Source organism: Sinocyclocheilus grahami, unplaced genomic scaffold, assembly GCF_001515645.1.
Source record: "Sinocyclocheilus grahami isolate Dianchi unplaced genomic scaffold, SAMN03320097.WGS_v1.1 scaffold346.1, whole genome shotgun sequence".
Taxonomy (NCBI): domain Eukaryota; kingdom Metazoa; phylum Chordata; class Actinopteri; order Cypriniformes; family Cyprinidae; genus Sinocyclocheilus; species Sinocyclocheilus grahami.
In genome coordinates, this window is record NW_015505525.1 from 1,470,307 (window position 1) to 1,488,772 (window position 18,466).

At 39.5% G+C, this 18,466-nt stretch overlaps 1 protein-coding gene across 1 annotated transcript in view; it reads right to left on the reverse strand.

Annotated features, from left to right (window-relative positions):
• LOC107548356 (neuronal acetylcholine receptor subunit alpha-7-like) overlaps window positions 1–18,466 on the reverse strand; it is an 83,908-nt gene that overhangs the window by 43,590 nt on the left and 21,852 nt on the right. Inside the window, exons 2-3 of the mRNA XM_016229030.1 lie at window positions 17,069–17,208; window positions 3,395–3,439 (exon numbers count right to left, since the gene is read on the reverse strand). Coding sequence (XP_016084516.1) covers window positions 3,395–3,439; window positions 17,069–17,208 — 185 coding nt within the window. The remainder of the gene's footprint in view (window positions 1–3,394; window positions 3,440–17,068; window positions 17,209–18,466) is intronic.

An 18,466-nucleotide genomic window follows, 5' to 3' on the forward strand; every position in this document is an offset into this window, starting at 1 on the left:
ACGACTCATCCAAGAGGTCATAAAAGAACTCAGAACAACATCTAAAGAACTGCAGGCCTCACTTGCCTCAATTAAGGTCAGTGTTCATGATTCAATAATAAGAAAGAGACTGGGCAAAAATGGCATCCATGGGAGAGTTCCAAGGCAAAGCCACTGCTGACCAAAAAGAACACAAAGGCTTGTCTCTCATTTGCCAAATAATATCTTGATTATCCCCAAGACTTTATAGCATTATGACTTTATATTCTGTGGACTGATGAGACAAAAGTTGAACTTTTTGGAAGGTGTGTGTCCCGTTACATCTGGCATAAAACCAACACAGCATTTCAACAGTCAAACATGGTGGTGGTAGTGTGATGCAGCTTCAGGACCTGGACAACTTGCCATAATTGACGGAACCATGAATTCTGCACTCTATCAGAAAATCCTGAAGGAGAATGTCCGGCCATCAGTTTGTGACCTCAAGCTCAAGCGCACTTGGGTTATGTAGCAGGACAATGATCCCAAACACACCAGCAAGTTCACCTCTGAATGGCTCAAGAAAAACTAAATTAAGGTTTTGGAGTGGCCAAATCAAAGTGCGGACTTAAATCCATTTGAGATGCTTAAACAGTCCAAAAGTGGGCCAAAATTCCTCCACAGCTATGTGAAAGACTCATTGCCAGTTATCGCAAACACTTGATTGCAGTTGTTGCTGCAAAGCGTGGCACAACCAGTTATTCGATTTTAGGGGGCAATTACTTTTTCACGTAGGGCCAGGCAGGTTTGGACAGCTTTTTTCCCTTAATAAAATAAATAATAATTTAAAAACTGCATTTTGTATTTACTTGCATTATCTTTGTGTAATATTAAAATTTGTTTGAAGATCTGAATCTTTTAAGTGTGACAAATATGCAAAAAATTTTAAAAACAGGAAGGGGGCCAACACTTTTTCACACCACTGTATATACACACTGAAGAAAATGAAGATAATTAATGACACACTTGAACTAAATGACACAATCAAACATGAGGGAAAACTGGGTCACACAGAGCACATGAGGGATGAAACACAACCAAACAGGTCCATAGGTGTGACATTATGACTCCACTGTGATCAGATTTATTCCAGGCTGGAAAAGCATGCCTATGGCGACATTTCTGCAAAACGTTGAGATAAATTTCTGCAAACGCTCTGCAAAACACAGATAAACGTGACTCTGGCAACTTGGTTTTTGTTTGTATTTTGGCAGTCCTCTGATGAAATGTCGAGTGTGTGTTGCTAAAAAGTGTACTTTGAAAGTAATGTACCACCTACAATAAACCCTACCCTAAACCTAATCGATAGTGTTAAAACCAAACGTGAGATAAAAGCACATTTAAGCACATAAAATCATAATTTTAGCTGGCTTCTACAAGTCTTTGAGCTCTTTAATTGTGACTTGTACCCAAATGCTCCACATTGCAAGTGCTGTACCAGGTGAGCTATACTGAGCAAGTTTGCTACATCAGAAAAGTCATTCATGTGGTACACATGATGTATAAATGTCAACATTTATTATTTTATAAGTCATACAATATAAAGTGAATGGTTTTGAAGACTTAAGGCGGGCGCACACTGTGCGATTTTTAATAGTCTTTTGCGATTGTTGCTTGTTAGATTGTGCGAAAATGATGATCATGTCACACTGGGATCTCAGATGCCATTAATGTCAGACTGTATGACAGTCAAGACGCGATAAAAACGGGTGCGCACAAGAAAACTTGTCCAGAGTTTTACATTATCAACCCATACATGCTCAGTGACTGTGAGCTGCATTACACGTGGGGCTGAAATGTTGGCTATCATGAAAAGTATATGAATGGCGGCAATACCGGCATAAAGCTCATTCTGATTTAGGAAGAATCATGTAAACAACACACACCTACATAAAAGCAGCAGCACAACAGGTGTTTATCATAGCAAAGGCAACATATCATGTGAATTCATTGAGTGGAGGACGGGAGCGCCGGAGTTTATGGTGGTTAGAAGAAATCTCTAGCATTAATTCTGAGCATGGCTTGTCTTGAAAAACGAAATACAGTTTTGACGTTCGTTGTAGCAGACGTCACACTGCAAGACTATGCGGCAAATCTTCTGACACTGCCAAAATTTCGTCTGAGGTAAAATTTGTTACCGGCATTAAACGGCTGTCGGTGAACATGTCAAACCAGCGTTTAAAGGCTACAGATTTTAGCCTAGGATTATAGGAATCTTCTAGGATTTTCAAAATTTGTCTCAGATGACCAAATTGTGGTAAAAATCTGGGTTTTCCTGCGCACGGAACTATGTGGAAACAAAACTTTATTAATCAATAATCCCCTTTGATAATCTGTAATAACTTGTGTGAGAAGGTTGTTGGTGTTTTACTATCACTAGCATTGATTTCAGATGAAATTGCAGTGATTTGTATGTATAGGTGTGTTTTGGATTTTTGCAGAAATGCAGGTAGAGGCATATTTCAATGTGTGTGTGTGTGTTTTTAAAATTTTTTATGTTTTTTTAATGTTGGATTTTATTGATGTTTTTAATTAATTTTAGACGATATTGAAATGTAATTGTGACAAACAGTTAAAACACATTTTGGTCATTTCCAAGTACAGAGGGAGCTGTGGCTCTTAGTAAATAGTGTAGCATTTGGACCAATCAGACACACAACTTTTTGTTATATTTAACAAATATGCCGCCCCTCACGCCCCGGACCGGAGAGGGGAGCACATGCGGCCACCAGACTCTGCCCATTACCTGGACCCTTCCTTCCTTCCTGACCACTGCCCTTCCCTTCACGAACCCCGCAGCACGACGAGGACACCAGATCCCCTGTATATTTTGGACACTTGATTCCCTTTTTTCTGGACACTTTGTTTTTTTTCTGTTAATAAACGGTGTCAGTCGTTTTCTCCTCCCGCGACAACACACCCATTAACGTAAACTACGCCAGAGCGCGTACACATCTCATGCACCGGAAGCCGTGCTCGCGCCCAAAGCAGTTGGACATAGTGGTGTATTAGAGGTAAAAAATTATATAAATACTGTTAGTTTCTGGCACAAACCGATCATTTCGTGTGTTGGGACATCAATGTGTCGTCTCGAGCCGCAGGGTTTAATTTGGATTTGTCTGTGCATGTTTTTTTTACTCTCATAGACTTTGTTACCATTGCCATCCATTATAAGACTGATGGACTCCAACGGTTGGACTTAAAAATCATCAAATGTGTTCTACTGAAGAAACAAAGTCACCTACATCTTGGATGCCCTGGGGGTAAGCAGATAAACATAAAATGTTCATTTTTGGGTGAACTATCCCTTTAAAGCAGCCTGACATTATTACACAGATGTAAACATAGTACAAAAGAAAACTAAGTAAAAACTCACCAGCTGTAGCCAGGCGTTGGTTATTAATACCTGATTTTTTTCATCCTGGGGCAGAGAAAGAGAAGAGAAAAAGAGATTCCGTATCAAATGAGGACATAAATGAAGGATTACTTCAAATTGAACAAATCCTTTCTGCTTCTATAATCCTAACCCTTTCTATGAACAAAGACTTTTATTCTTTTTTGCCCTCTGTGTACCATTTGTTCTCTATCTCTATCTTCTCACAATCACATCCGCAGACTTTGCCTTTTGGTGTATTTGAGATAAGGCCAAAAGAGACCAGCTATGACACCCATTGAATAGGAGCAATCTAACCTTAAAGCAGTTTCACAAAGTGACAATCACCATTACAATACAGATCTCATAGTAAACCTCTTGGGCTTTAAAGCTTGACTTCAACATGCATTGATCTGTGTCAGATTCTGTGTGTTTATGCGAGTTCTAGAACATTGAGCTTTGAATGATCAAAGACGTTTGTTTCATTCAGAGAAGTGTCAGCTCTCATTTCCTCACATTTCATTCAGTTTGGACCAGGGATGATCCACAGTGTCATCAATTTACCATTAAATGTTCTTGCTTCAGTTATATTTCAATAAGTAACTGACCAATAAGAACAACGCATCAGCTTCAGAGAGGTCCAAATAAAGTGTCAACACTTTTTATACACAACATCATACTATACATACAAGATACTATTATAGAATAAATAAGATTTTTAAAAAGAGAACTGCTTTTAAGTTCAGGAAGTATTTAACTCACAAAAAATAATCTTACATGTGTTACCGTGCTAGTAATACTATAGTTTGTTAATATACAGTATCATGTAAATATCATGGTATAAGAATGTTAATCATACAGTACCACAGCAAATATCAAAGTACCATGATATTAACTTCTGGTATCATCACTACACCATGGTATGGCATTGATGTTTAATTTGTCAATATATTATGTAGTATACACTACCATTCAAAAGGTAGTAGGGCCAGTAAGAAATTAAACTTTTACTCAGCAAGAATGCATTAAACTGATCAAAAGTGACAGAATAGACTTTTACATTGTTAAAAAAAAAAAATGAAGCAGCACAACTGTTTTCAACATTGGTATGGTAACAATAAGAAATGTTTCTTGTGCACAAAATCAGCATATTAGATTGATTTTTGAATGATCATGTGACACTGAAGACTCGACTAATGTCTGCTGAAAATTCATATTTGCCACATTTTAAATATATTTGAATAGAAAATTAAGTAAACATAGAAATGAATTAAGCCAGTATTCAACTCTGCTTTCTGAACTAAAGTACTGTTGAAAAGGAACTATTATAGAGGTCAGTTTAGAGTTGACAAAAACGTCTCGGTTACGTATGGTAACCCTCGTTCCCTGAAGGAGGGAACGGAGACGTCACATCGTGACCGACGAATTTGGATATCGCTTCGATAGACCAATCTACTTCGAGTGTAAACTAAACGAGCCAATGCACATTGGCATGCAATTATTGCATCCATCTGCCTCTGATCACAGCATGAGTATAATAAAGCAGCAGGTGCAATGCATACCAGGTTTTCGCTGAGGAGCCGAGCCGGCGACCAGGCCGCTCAGCGGTGGTACAGCAACCGTGGCGACGGGACATGACGTGTCCGTTCCCTCCTTCAGGGAACGAGGGTTACCATACGGAACCGAGACGTTCCCTTTCAGTCGGTCACTACGAGTCACGTCGTGACCGACGAATTGGGATCCCTACCAAAGCGCCATGGTGCTGCCCCTTTCAGTGCCCTGTGCGAGCCGCCTGTGCCCCTATCTGGTGTAGGCCGGGGCTCGGGACAAGTAGTTCCACTCACCATTTTTCAAAGCACTACCTTACTAAGTGAGACTGGATAACACTGGGAAAACGTACCCGCTCCACTTTTATTTAATTTATTTAGCAAATTATACTTTGTTTTATATGCTTGTTTTTTATGTTTCTTATTTATAAGCATGTCTTAGGTGTCCAAATACATTTTAGGGCCACTAAATGTTATGGAATACTACTATTTTTGTTCAGGATGTCAATGAGTATAAGTCATATTCTCACTTTTCGCTCTGTTGTTTTTGCTCTTCCTTTTCTTAATTATTAAATTACTATTCTAGGCCTGTCTGCAGAAACATTGTCACTTTGATGAAAGACATAATGCCTAAGCCATCTTAATTTAAGGTCCTCAAACCAGGTTAGTCATTTCTCTATATATCCTCCATGTGTCAAAACCTGAGAAAGAGAGGGGTGCATCCCAAAATTTACACCTGTTAACATGACACATCAGTTGCCTGTTTGATCTTTTTTCTCTGCTGAGTGTCAGGAAAAGGACGGAGGACTCAAATGCAGTTCAAACAAAAAATAGGCTTTATTCTGAACACCAAGCCAGCAAAGGCGTGAAACCCCACAGTTAGGGGAATGCAGTGGTGTGGCGCTCCCTGCGCACACATTCACCGAGACAGGGGCTGAGAGGAATACTGGAGAACGTCCAGAATCGTACTCCCAATCCGGCCTTACTGTCCACAGTCGCGATACTAATTCCTCGCCGGGGGATCCTGGAAACAGTGCAAAGAGTGTAGAGGAGAATGAAAACTCAAAAGCGCGCCCATACGGCACATAAGGACATAAGACATACCCACGCCGAACGAAAGACAAAGACAGGAATATATAGGAAGTGGGAATGAGTACCAGGTGCGGGCTAATAGAGCGCGCCGCCCCGCGAGTGCGCGCTGATTGCTCCACCAAGCGTGTCTGAACTGACAGGTGTCTGACCAAAACAACCACCACGTGCAAATGACAACGACAGCACACAGGTGAGAAGCAGAACGGAGTCGGAGAAGGTACCGGTACTGACAGAATCCCCCCCCCGGCCTGGAAAGTCGTGCGGCCACCAGAGGGCAGCAGAGCCGTGGTCACGCTTACCCTGCGCGACCATTCTCCAGAGGGGGATTGCTTCCTGTGAGGGCAGACTGTAACGACATGCCCTGCCCCCCCCCACAGTAGAGACACAACCCGTTGGCAATCTGATGGCGGCGTTCCCGGGCTGTGAGGTGAGCGCGGCCGATCTGCATCGGTTCCTCCTCGGAGAGCCCGAGTAGTGGCGGCATGGTGCTCCTAGCGCCAGGTGAACGAACTGAGCTCTCATGCCTGGTCTCCATGCGGTGGTGTTGAGCTCTAAGTGCCTGGCGGAAATTGACCCGAGTGGCCAGTTCAACCAGCCCATCGAGTGTGGTGGGGAGCTCCAGGGAGTATATCTCATCCTTGATGCCCTCCGCCAGTCCGTGGAGGAAATGGTCCCACAATGCCTTGTCGTTCCAGCCGCAAGATGAGGCGAGTGTGCAGAACTCGATGGCATAATCCGGTACTGGCCTGGTTCCTTGACGCAGAAGAGAGAGTGCCTGTGCCGCTTCGTTACCCAGAGCCGACCGGTCAAAGACCTTCCGTAGCTCCTGGGAAAAACGAGTGTAGGAACTGCAGCATTCGCTCCCATTGTCCCACATAGCCGTTCCCCATTCTAAGAACGGAGTCGGAGAAGGTACCGGTACTGACACTGAGTATCTATCATTTACTTTTTTTAATCTTGCTCTCACTCCGTCTTCTTATTTTCCTTCCTTCTTTGTCTCTTCCTTTGTCACACTAAAGTCCCTGTTGTTTTTTGCTCCTGCAGAAGAAAGTGGAGGTAACGTGTTGTCTGTGAAGGGTGAACTGAGGGCTTGTGACATGCAATCAACATCAATGGATGAAGTTAAGAATGCTATAACAGTGCCAGCACAAGCCTGAACAAAATTTCGTCTGTACGGCTCCAGTCTTGCAGACCAAGACTTTTAACTAGTGACACACTATAAATTCTAACAGCTCACTCAAACGAAATAAATTTGTTGACAACATAGGTTTTATTTTTGTTACCATTAATCATAAAGTTTTGAGTATCAATTACTGATATAATTAATAGAGTACAAAATTAAATTGGAGAAAAATAAAACACTAAAGCCCTTGTGCTTGAATTTAAAAATACAACACAGATATGGATGATTATGAGAGTCCCTCTGGTGAACTGTTGAATTAAAGTAATTCCTCTTTATAAATGTTTAACAAAAAAAAAATCAGTTTTATGTGCTACACTATTAGAATAGTGTGGGAAAGAATATGTCCTCGGAAATGTTTGTAGACTTCGATCAGATTTTCTGTCCATCCAAAAGTAATAAGTACTGATCATTTCACAGACATAAAGTGGAAAACAGTTCTGCTGTGGAAATTTAATGTATTTACTAAACCCTCAATATCTTTCAAATAATTGATTCTATCAACCTCTTAAACCTTAAAATCCAGTGATTAGTGCATTTAAAGCTTAAAGGGATAGTTCACCCAAAAATGATTTGATGTAATCGCAGACTTATAAGTGCATTACCGCCACCTATCTCTCAAGTGGACCATTGACACTCCTAATTGAGATTGTAGACAGAGTGACAATGGTTAATTAGAGAGATAGGTGGCGGTAATGCACTTATAAGTCTGCGATCCGCCGTAAAGCAAGCAAGAAGAAGAAGACGCCTCACGCGCCTGCTGTTGAGAACGCACCGCCGTTCAGGATAGTCTGAACAGTTCGGACATTGCGTGAATCAGAGGTAAAAATCTATATAAATACTGTTCAGTTTCTTGCACAGACCGATTTTTTTTTGTCTTTACACATCAATGTATTGTCACGAGCAGCAGGGTTTACTTTGGTTTTGTTTGTGTATGTTTTTTTTTTTTTACTCTCAAAGTCGTGATTCCCATTCACCTCCATTATATGACTGACAGACTGCAACGGTTTGTATTAAAAATCTTCGTTTGTGTTCTACTGAAGAAACAAAGTCACCTACATCTTGGATGCCCTGGGGGTAAGCAGATAAACATCAAATTTTCATTTTTGGGTGAACTATCCCTTTAAGAAAGTTGTAGCCCCCAAGTACATTGTAAACAGTGTTATGCTTAATTTCCGTGGAAACACATGGGACAGCATAAAGTATATTACTGCATTTATGAATTAGAACTTCATGGCTAAGCTTTTCCAAATACCTTTTCCTGCATATATATGGCAGTATTCATTAATCGCAGTTCCACTGCAACACCTAACAGAAACCCACTGAAACATGACAACAGCCTCAGGCAGCTGTGTATATGAGCTTTCAAATAATTATATTTCTGTAAAACAGAGCAATAAAATGCTGTCCAAAAGAAATCTTAAAATACTAAGAGTGCTGTGAATGTAATTCTGAACTGGAGAGTTAATGACAGCTGATGCAGATTTAAGTGATAAAGACGCATTTCATTGACTTATATTTCACCCAAATTTAAATTACCCTTGAGAAAAAGAAACCACTTTATCACTTTTAAAAAGAGTGCTTAAAAATAATTTATTAAAATATAATTGAATATAATTTTTATTGACACTTGTATGTTAATTATTTAAATATATTAGTAATTTTGTAATTACATTTGTAATGAATTTGCAGTTTATTATATTTAAAATATGTTAAAATATATGAAATTTAATATTGAACAACATACGGAGTTAAAATTATGATCCAGCAGCATCTATCAAACTCGTGTTCTGTTATGATACAACCAATTACTAAAATACTGTTTATGTAATTCCAGATTGTGGGGTAATAGTGTATTTGAAGACATTACTGCAGTAACTAGTGTTCCATTCTGCTGGGAATTTGGACCTTATTTACATTTGATTAATTCTCTCCCAGCCAGAGTAATTGGGCTACAGACTAATTAGTTGCAATGTATTACATGAATACAATACGCTGTTAATCATAGTCAAATCATTACTTGTGTGCAATTTTGTATTTCAGTTCATGGGATATGTTATTAAAATATTAATAATAAATAAAATGTATAATACATAATTAGGGGATGAGCTATTTGTCTAAGGGCTTGTTATCACCAGTGAACATGTGGTTGAGTTATTAACCAGGCATGCACAAATAACACTCAGCATACAAACTCGCAAAAAAACAAACAAACAACAACAAAAAAAAAAACTGCAAAATAAACCAACGAGAAAAAAGGCAACCACATAATTTATTCATTCCACATTGAATGCTGGAAATCTTCTGTAAGTGCCAGCATAACACTATTACAGTTAATCTGCCAATTCACAATCATTGCCATTCTATCACATCACAGTCTGTTTACAGTATGCATACTGTAAATTGCTTGTATTTCTTTTATTCATTATGTCTGCATCTTCAAAAAGCCAACATACTTAAGGTGAGTTCATAAGATGCTTATTTAGAGCTGATTTTGTAAATAGTTGTAGAATAAACAGAGAGTTGCATCTGCTTTTGTATAGTGAGACTGTCCAACACAAATCTGTGAATGAACACTTCTACAGTACTTAGAAGAAATGAGACACATGAAAACCTGCCTGCGGTAATGAGCAGTGACTGACTATTGTGATCGGATTGAGATAAGGGGGCGAGGGAGCGTTTTCGCTTTGTGAACCGATAAATTGAATCTTTCATATGGAAAAGCTGTGAAATGAACACACTTTGCAGATGACAGAAGATTATCCACATAAGTATGGAGGCTCTTTAAATGGAGAATATAATAATAAGTGTCACTTGATTTGATAAAAAGAGGTTGTGACTCTGGCAATATGCACTCGATACGAGCAGGAAGTGAACAATGGAGCGGAACTATGGAGAATTGGAGCTACTATTCTAGGCCATATCTCTCTACACCCTCCGTCTCTCTCTCTCTCTTTCTCACTCTCTATGCAGAGTATGTGAGCAAAGCATGCATGATTTTTGCCTGGAGCGAGAAGCATTGTAGATGTTTTTTGAGTGTGCTCACTGGTTCCGGGATTGTACCCATCATGACCTTAACATGTTAGCAGTCCATAATACAGTTAGAAGTCAGCAAGAATTTTCTATGTGTTAAACACAATGTTAATGTCAGAGGTGCCAGTGGGCTGTTCATATTGTGTGGCTGCAGATTGTGTGGATTCCTATTCAAATGATTGGATTTTGCCTGCAAAAATGTGTCTAACAAGGTTAAATGTGGCCGCACCTTCATAAATATCAGAATGATAAAAAGATGCAATCTGTGAAATATTATTGTAAAAATACTCAACATTTTTTGTAAAATGATGGATGAATGCAATGGGTGAAGACAAGTTTTGTGGAGATTTGAGATTTATTGAGGAATTTAATGAGACGAGTTGAGAAAAACATGAATGTTCTTTTAATATTTGGAATAAAATTCAAAGATGGGTCATGCATCTTTTTTTCAGATGTGTAGTCCAAAAAGCAAACAATCAAACGTGGTTTCAGTCTTGATATACAAGAGATTAAACTTTACCAGTGAGCAGGGAACAAGCTTGCAGTGGAAAAACAGAAAACCCAGAGTTGAGTGATTACACAATGCCTTAATTACTGACAATTAAGTCTATTATGTAATGTTGTTTGTTAATATGTCCTTATGTGTGTGAAAGTGTGAAAGAGATAACGAGACAAAGAGAAAGTGCATGCAAATGCTGACCAAAATAATGAAAAAGAAATGTTTCATTTCAGATTTATCAGAAGTAACCCTGTTTAAAAATAAACCCATTTCTGGTCTCAATTTCGTCTCAGACTTGACCCTCTCCTGGTCACAGTCTTAACTCTGACTTGACCCTCTTCTGGTCTTAGTCTTAACACGAATGGGCTGGCCTCAACTACAACACTGGTACTATATATGATTGGTCTTTCCTTGAAAAAGAGAGATGAAAGAAAGTGAGAGAGTGGTACTGGCTGTCTTGTGGTTTGGGGATGGCAGGCAGTGAGTGAGACATGACTGTACAGTATGGAGGCTGGAGGACAGAAGGATGGATGTCACAGAGGGGTTACTGGTTCTCTGGGCAGACAGTTAGTGTGAGAGATTCCTGCCCTGAAATGAACTTCCCCTCACAAACTGCTGTTTGCATTCCCAGAATTCACTTTTTGTCTGCTGAACCATTATGAGGACATGTAAACACATATACAAAGGGTCACATGTAATACATGGTGTTTGACCTCCCCAAGACTTGGTTTAAAGGAATGTTCCAAGTTAAGCGTTATTATCAAAAATAACTCAACTTTTTTTTAGTAGCTGATAACTGTGGTTACAGTAATGCTTACAACATATATAAACTGGGCCAGTGCTAGGAGGTTTAAAAGCAAAAATGTGAACCTCATTTTTTTGTTAAAGTACTCACATTAATTATTCAGTAAAAAAGCTGTTTATGATTTGAGCCGCACATTTGCCTAAAATCAACCTTTTTGTGGTGAGAATACTATTCTGTGTGTATGAACTTCTGGTTACTGGTTCCGACTGGTTAATGTACAGTAAACAGCCACTGTCTTGTTTCCTATTTCTGGTGCATGTATAATGCTTAAGTGTTGAAACAATGCATATTTACATGTTTATTTGCTAACCCCCTGATCCCATACTTTATTTGTGTCTTACCATTAGCACAATTTTTCCCTTTTTCTGTGGTCAATAAAACAACTGAATGTTCCAAGTTAAGCGTTATTATCAAAAATAACTCAACTTTTTTTTAGTAGCTGATAACTGTGGTTACAGTAATGCTCTTACAACATATATAAACTGGGCCAGTGCTAGGAGGTTTAAAAGCAAAAATGTGAACCTCATTTTTTTGTTAAAGTACTCACATTAATTATTCAGTAAAAAAGCTGTTTATGATTTGAGCCGCACATTTGCCTAAAATCAACCTTTTTGTGGTGAGAATACTATTCTGTGTGTATGAACTTCTGGTTACTGGTTCCGACTGGTTAATGTACAGTAAACAGCCACTGTCTTGTTTCCTATTTCTGGTGCATGTATAATGCTTAAGTGTTGAAACAATGCATATTTACATGTTTATTTGCTAACCCCCTGATCCCATACTTTATTTGTGTCTTACCATTAGCACAATTTTTCCCTTTTTCTGTGGTCAATAAAACAACCTAAAAATCTATTGTAGAGTCCAGTAGCCACAAAGCTGGATGAAAAATCGCATTTGAACCTTCCTAATGTTTTCAGTTTTAGATCATTACCAATTAAGCTTAAATTCCCTCATCAACCAACGTTAAAGGGTTAGTTCACCCAAAAATGAAAATTCTGTCATTAATTACTCACCTTCGTGTTGTTCGAAACCCGTAAGACCTTCGTTCATCTTCGGAACACAATTTAAGATATTTTTGATGAAATCTGAGGGCTCTCTGGCCCTCCCAAAGACAGCAAGGTAAGTTACGAAGCTACGTGAATATGCGAGTGTGTGGCGGCACTGACCCAGATTCGGCATAATGACCTCATCATGCCGGATCTGGGTCAGCTCCGCCACACGCTCGTGTCATGATACTGTCGTGAACGCGCGTCCACAAGTGACGTAGTAGAGACGAAAATGTGGAATGAAGTCATTATTTTTGTTTTCTTTGCACAAAAAAGCATTCTCGTAGCGTCGTAACTTTACAGCTGAACCACTGATGTTACACGGACTACTTAGTCGATCATCTTGGTACTTTTCTGGACCTTGAACGTGGTAGTTACTTTGCTGTCTATTGGAGGGTCAGAGAGCCCTCATATTTCATCAAAAATATCTTAAACTGTGTTCCGAAGATGAACGAAGGTCTTACAGGTTTCGAACAACACGACGGTGAGTAATTAATGACATAATTTTCATTTTTGGGTGAACTAACTCTTTAATTTCAAACTTCTGTATTGTCCCCAAAAATGGCAAGCCATTAAGCCACTTCTGATACAGGAAAGTTTCCTTCAACATAAACTCTATTCTACACTGAACAAAATTATAAACACAACACTTTTGTTTTTGCCCCCATTTTTCATGAGCTGAACTCAAAGGTCTAAGACTTTTTCTATGTACACAAAAGGCCTATTTCTCTCAAATATTGTTCACAAATCTGTCTAAATCTGTGTTAGTGAGCACTTCTCCTTTGCCGAGATAATTCATCCACCTCACAGGTGTGGCATATCAAGATGCTGATTAGACAGCATGATTATTGCATAGGTGTGCCACAATAAAAAGGCCACTCTAAAATGTGCAGTTTTACTGTATTGGGGGGTCCGGGGGGGGGGTCCGAAAACCAGTCAGTATCTGGTGTGACCACCATTTGCCTCACGCAGTGCAACACATCTCCTTCGCATAGAGTTGATCAGGTTGTTGATTGTGGCCTGTGGAATTTCGGTCCACTCCTCTTCAATGGCTGTGCGAAGTTGCTGGATATTGGCAGGAACTGGAACATGCAGATACATAGAATACATAGACAGATTTGTGAACAATATTTGAGAGAAATAAGCCTTTTGTGTACATAGAAAAAGTGTTAGATCTTTGAGTTCAGCTCATGAAAAATGGGGGCAAAAACAAAAGTGTTGCGTTTATAATTTTGTTCAGTGTATGTTGTAATGTAATGGACACACTGCATTACAAATCAAACAGAGGCCTTTTCAATGCCAAGTATTTTTTAGTTTTTGTTTCTCACAGTCCACCTATCCTCACACTCATATCCCTCCCAGCACTGCGGTGATGTAGAATGGTGTGGCAGCTGCCACCCCCAGCCCCCCATCAGCTGATTGAGAACAACTCATGCGTTCACAGTTTCACAGCATCCCAGTCATAGCCTATGGGCCTCTCGCCATCTGGGGCCATGCAAGAACCACGCCACGGCAGCCACGATTTAACACACAGGATAAACAGATATTTCATAATTCACATGGTGCAATGGGTGAATGGAGATAGATTTCAGCCGGGTGACGGGGCCTTTGGGACAGCAGAAATGGTACAGTCAGGCATGCATACTTTTATTTTCTTTCATTTTCATTTTTTTGTATTGTTTGCATAAAGGAAGTGGGTAAAAATATTCAAATTCAAGATAAATCTGTAAATCTGTGTTTGACTGGTTCTATACAACATCTAGTAGTTTCAGAGAAATCACACACTTTGGCCTTTAAATCTGATAACTGCTCTGCATATACATTTAATGGTCATCAGCCATTTCACAGGATAATCTGTCATGCAAACACATTGCACTCATGATGTACCCATATTCCAGGATGATAATGCTAAACTGCATGCGGTTTAATGAAATTCAAGACTCTTGTAAACGCAAGGATGGTGATAAATGCCTTCGATGGCCTCACAAATCAGCAGACCTAAACATCATTAATTGTTTAGGGTAAAATCTAAAGTGCAGAGTATGTGTTTTTACTGATGTTGCGATATAACACTGCAAATAGTTTAGGTCTTACATGCCAAGAAGTCTGAGATGGATTAACCATATCATATGGATGTTTGGGCCCCATCAAATCCAAAAGGGGGGATCATGCAAGGCTACTGTAAAAGTTGAAGATACAGCATGATGGTTAAAGACTGAACTAAAACTGTTCTGAAGACAAAATGTGTTAATTACTTAATAATCCTTTTTATATCAGTCTATTGTTTTCTGCATATTTTGTCTGTCTTATTTATTGCCTATCGATATTAATATGATTGATATGCATGCACTGTCAAGTGCAATGGCTACTCAGCCAAAATGTGATCTTATTAATGTTTCATGTGGATCTTTTCATGCTCAGGGAGTCCTGCTGCGATGAAACATCAACATATGTATTCGTCTGGCATATAAAAAGGGTAAGATACAATGAAAAAGGAAAATGTGTCGCAGTGTCTTCAAAAAGACTTTCTAGAGAAAATACACTTTTCAACTGGAGCTGAATTCACACAACTATCTTGAGAAAAAACAATCTTTTAAACTGCTATTTTCTTATGTTCTAACAAAAAAAGGGGGAAAAGAGTGTTGTAATGCTAAAAATACTTCTTTAGAATGTTACCTCCAACCTCCAGTTTGTCCAGATGTCATATAAATTTATTAGGTTGTTTCAAAATAATTATTGTTAAGTATTAAAACATAAAAATAGCTATATACATTGATTTCTCATGATTATGCATGACATTAATTTAAAATTCAGTAAGAACACTACTAAAACATTTTTCATGTTTAGAATTATTTCCTCTGTTAAAGCTGTTTGGTTCTCTGATGTTAGAAAAAAACTGTAGTTAGTTGCAACAAACCACTTAAGTTAAGAAAGTCCTAGTTTTAATACCCTTACAATTATAACAATAAAAGTTTTTCTTAAATTAAAGGGTTTAGTGAGCAATGAGCAATGGGCCCTGGTTGCCTTCAGAAGTACACATTTTTTAAAAATTATTAAGAGCTTGGTGAAAGGAAAACAACATCTGCTAAGGAGCAGAAAACAAACATTTTCATTAACAGCACAGTCCCCAAGTGAAGTGGTCTACTCATGGGTCCAAGCAGGTCAGAATATTGTAACTAGCCCTAAAGCCCTATATAAAGAGGTGTTAATTGTTAAGTTAGTTGTACTTCCCATAACACTTTGAAAAAAACTTGTTGTTTAAGAACCCTTTTTCACTATAAAGAACCCTTTGTGCAATAAAAAGATTTGATGGATGTTGAAGGTTCTTCATGGAACCATAGATGCTGTAGGATATCAGACCGAATCAGACAATCTAAGATTTGGTCAAAACCGAGTTGAGGCACGAGGAGTCACAAAAATTCCACAGAGGCCCAAGACAACAGGATGTCATAAATCAGGCATTAGCCCTCTGAAGCAAGCCTAAACCTAAACCCCTGTCACAGAACAGTTTTCAACATTAACACAAAAGAACACTTCAATTGAAAAAAAAAATGATCTTAACCAAAAAGGAATTGTTTTTTTTTTAAGTGTTCTCACCTTTTTCTCTCTTTTTCTTATTCCTCATTAGAAGTGACGAAGTCTTCGCATCCCTAGTCTACTTATTCCCTTGCATATTAATGGTGGAGTTCCCTTTAAAATCTTAAATGATTCCCTTTGAGCTAAATTATTGACCTGTTTCCCTTACAATGCCTTTATTTTTATTTTAGTGCAGGTCTCCTAGCAGAGTAACCTTTGGACTTGCTCGACTACTGTTTGATAGCCAGAAAGTTTCCAAATACAATCAGAAAATGTCTTGAGTAGATCTTTAAATAGATATATTGTTTAATAATTATAACCAACTTTTTTTTTGGTTTGATATTTTGTTACATAATGCTTTTATATTTTTGGGGTCAGTGTATAAACACATTCATTTGTAAACCCCAAAAATTCAATTGTGTTATGAAACAATGAGCTTTGTGTGTGTGTGCAGACTGTGTATGCTCCACCACATGTAAGCTACCATCAAATACTATTTTTGTATTTGATAGAATGGTGGTAAATAATGTACGTATATTTACCTACAGATACTATAATGGAAGAATTTGAAACAGACTGGTAATGAAAGTAAAAATTGTTCATTCAGGGATTTTATAACACCATTCTTAAGCTATTGTATTTCTTCACGAGTGTTTCATGAAACCTAATTTGAATTCAAGGTATTTCACACTTTTTAAATTGATTTTGATGCCGAAACAAAGAACAATGACCTTCAGCACACTCCATACAGTCTTATCAATCTGATAAGTGGATTCAGTAGTAAAGGATGCATGCAACTGCAAATCACCACTAAAAACACTGGGAAGTGGAATATGCATGGTGTGATGCAAACCAGCATCATGAAAGGAAGATCACATAAAAGAGAAGCAGACACTCACCACGTCTATGATCTGAAGCAGTGTGAGTCCCAGTTCCACCACTATAGGTGCAGAATCATTGAGAACAGGCCTTTCCAGTCTGTTATAGTTCTCCATCAACTCCTTATACAACTTCCGCTGATATTCCCCCTGTAACGAGTCTAAAGAAAGAAAGAAAGAAAGAAAGAAAGAAAGAGAAAATCTGAAAGATTAAAATTCTGTCATTATTTACTGACGCTCATGTAGTTCCAAATCCATTTGAATTTATTTTTGCATAATGTACTGGTTGCTCTTTCCATGCAGTTACAATTATACCTTGAAAGAATGAGGCAAAAGAAACAATGAAGTATAATAAAAATGTTCCATATGATCTGTGAAAACACACACACACACACACCCATATATACATATATGTCACGCGGTCGTGGTTGTAGGAAAGGCGCACGATGAAGGAGTAGAAGTACTGGAGTCTTTAATAAACATCAACTTATAAGGTCAGGCAAACTAAGGAGCAAACGAGATGAATAATACAACACAGGTGATCTGAATAAATGATGATTAACTAAATGAGAACAGGAACTGAACCTAATAAGGGCAGACAGGAACTAAAAAGAAATGAAAACGTGACAGATATCACCCCCTCATGGAAGGCGCCATAACAGTAACATCGGGGAGGGGGCGGGCACCCTAGAGGCTGGTGCAGGACAGGAACAGGGCTGAGACAAGGAGAGCCTCCAGGGCGGATCAGGGAGTTCAGGGGGCCATAGTAGAGCAGACCGTTCGGGAAACCATGGCAGATCAGGGAGTTCGGGGAGCCATGGCGGAGCAGACAGTTCGGGTTGCCATGGCGGAGCTGGTAGCTCAGGGGGCCATGGAGGAGCAGGCAGTTCAGGTTGCCATGGCAGAGCCGGTAGCTCAGGAGGCCATCGCGGATCCTCCGTGGCCTTAGCCAGCTCAGCCACGGGTATGTGCCCCCCCCCCAAAGCTTTCTTGGGGAAAACAATGAATCCTGGGGGGCGCTCTGTAGGGCGCTTACGAGGAGCGAGCACTGGAGGGCGCTTACGAGGAGCAGGCACTGGAGGGCGCTTACGAGGAGCAGGCACTGGAGGGCGCTCTAGAGGAGCGGAGTTCGCTAACACCGAGGGCTCAGGAGACGAAGGAGAGCTGGACGGGACCAGTGGAGACAAAGGAGAGCTTTCTGGAGCAGACTCTGGACAGAGGATAGGGGCCGAGAACTCCGGAGGCAGAGCCATGTCCAAGAGCGTTGAGCCAGCGGCGGCCGGCGGGCTTGAGTCAGCTGCGGCTGGCGGGCTTGACTTCGTGGCGGCCGGTGGGCCTGACTGGCGCTCCTGGGTTGAGGATTACGGTGGAGCTCAGGAGAACATGGGGATGCCTCGGTTTGGGCAGGTGGTCGGAGCT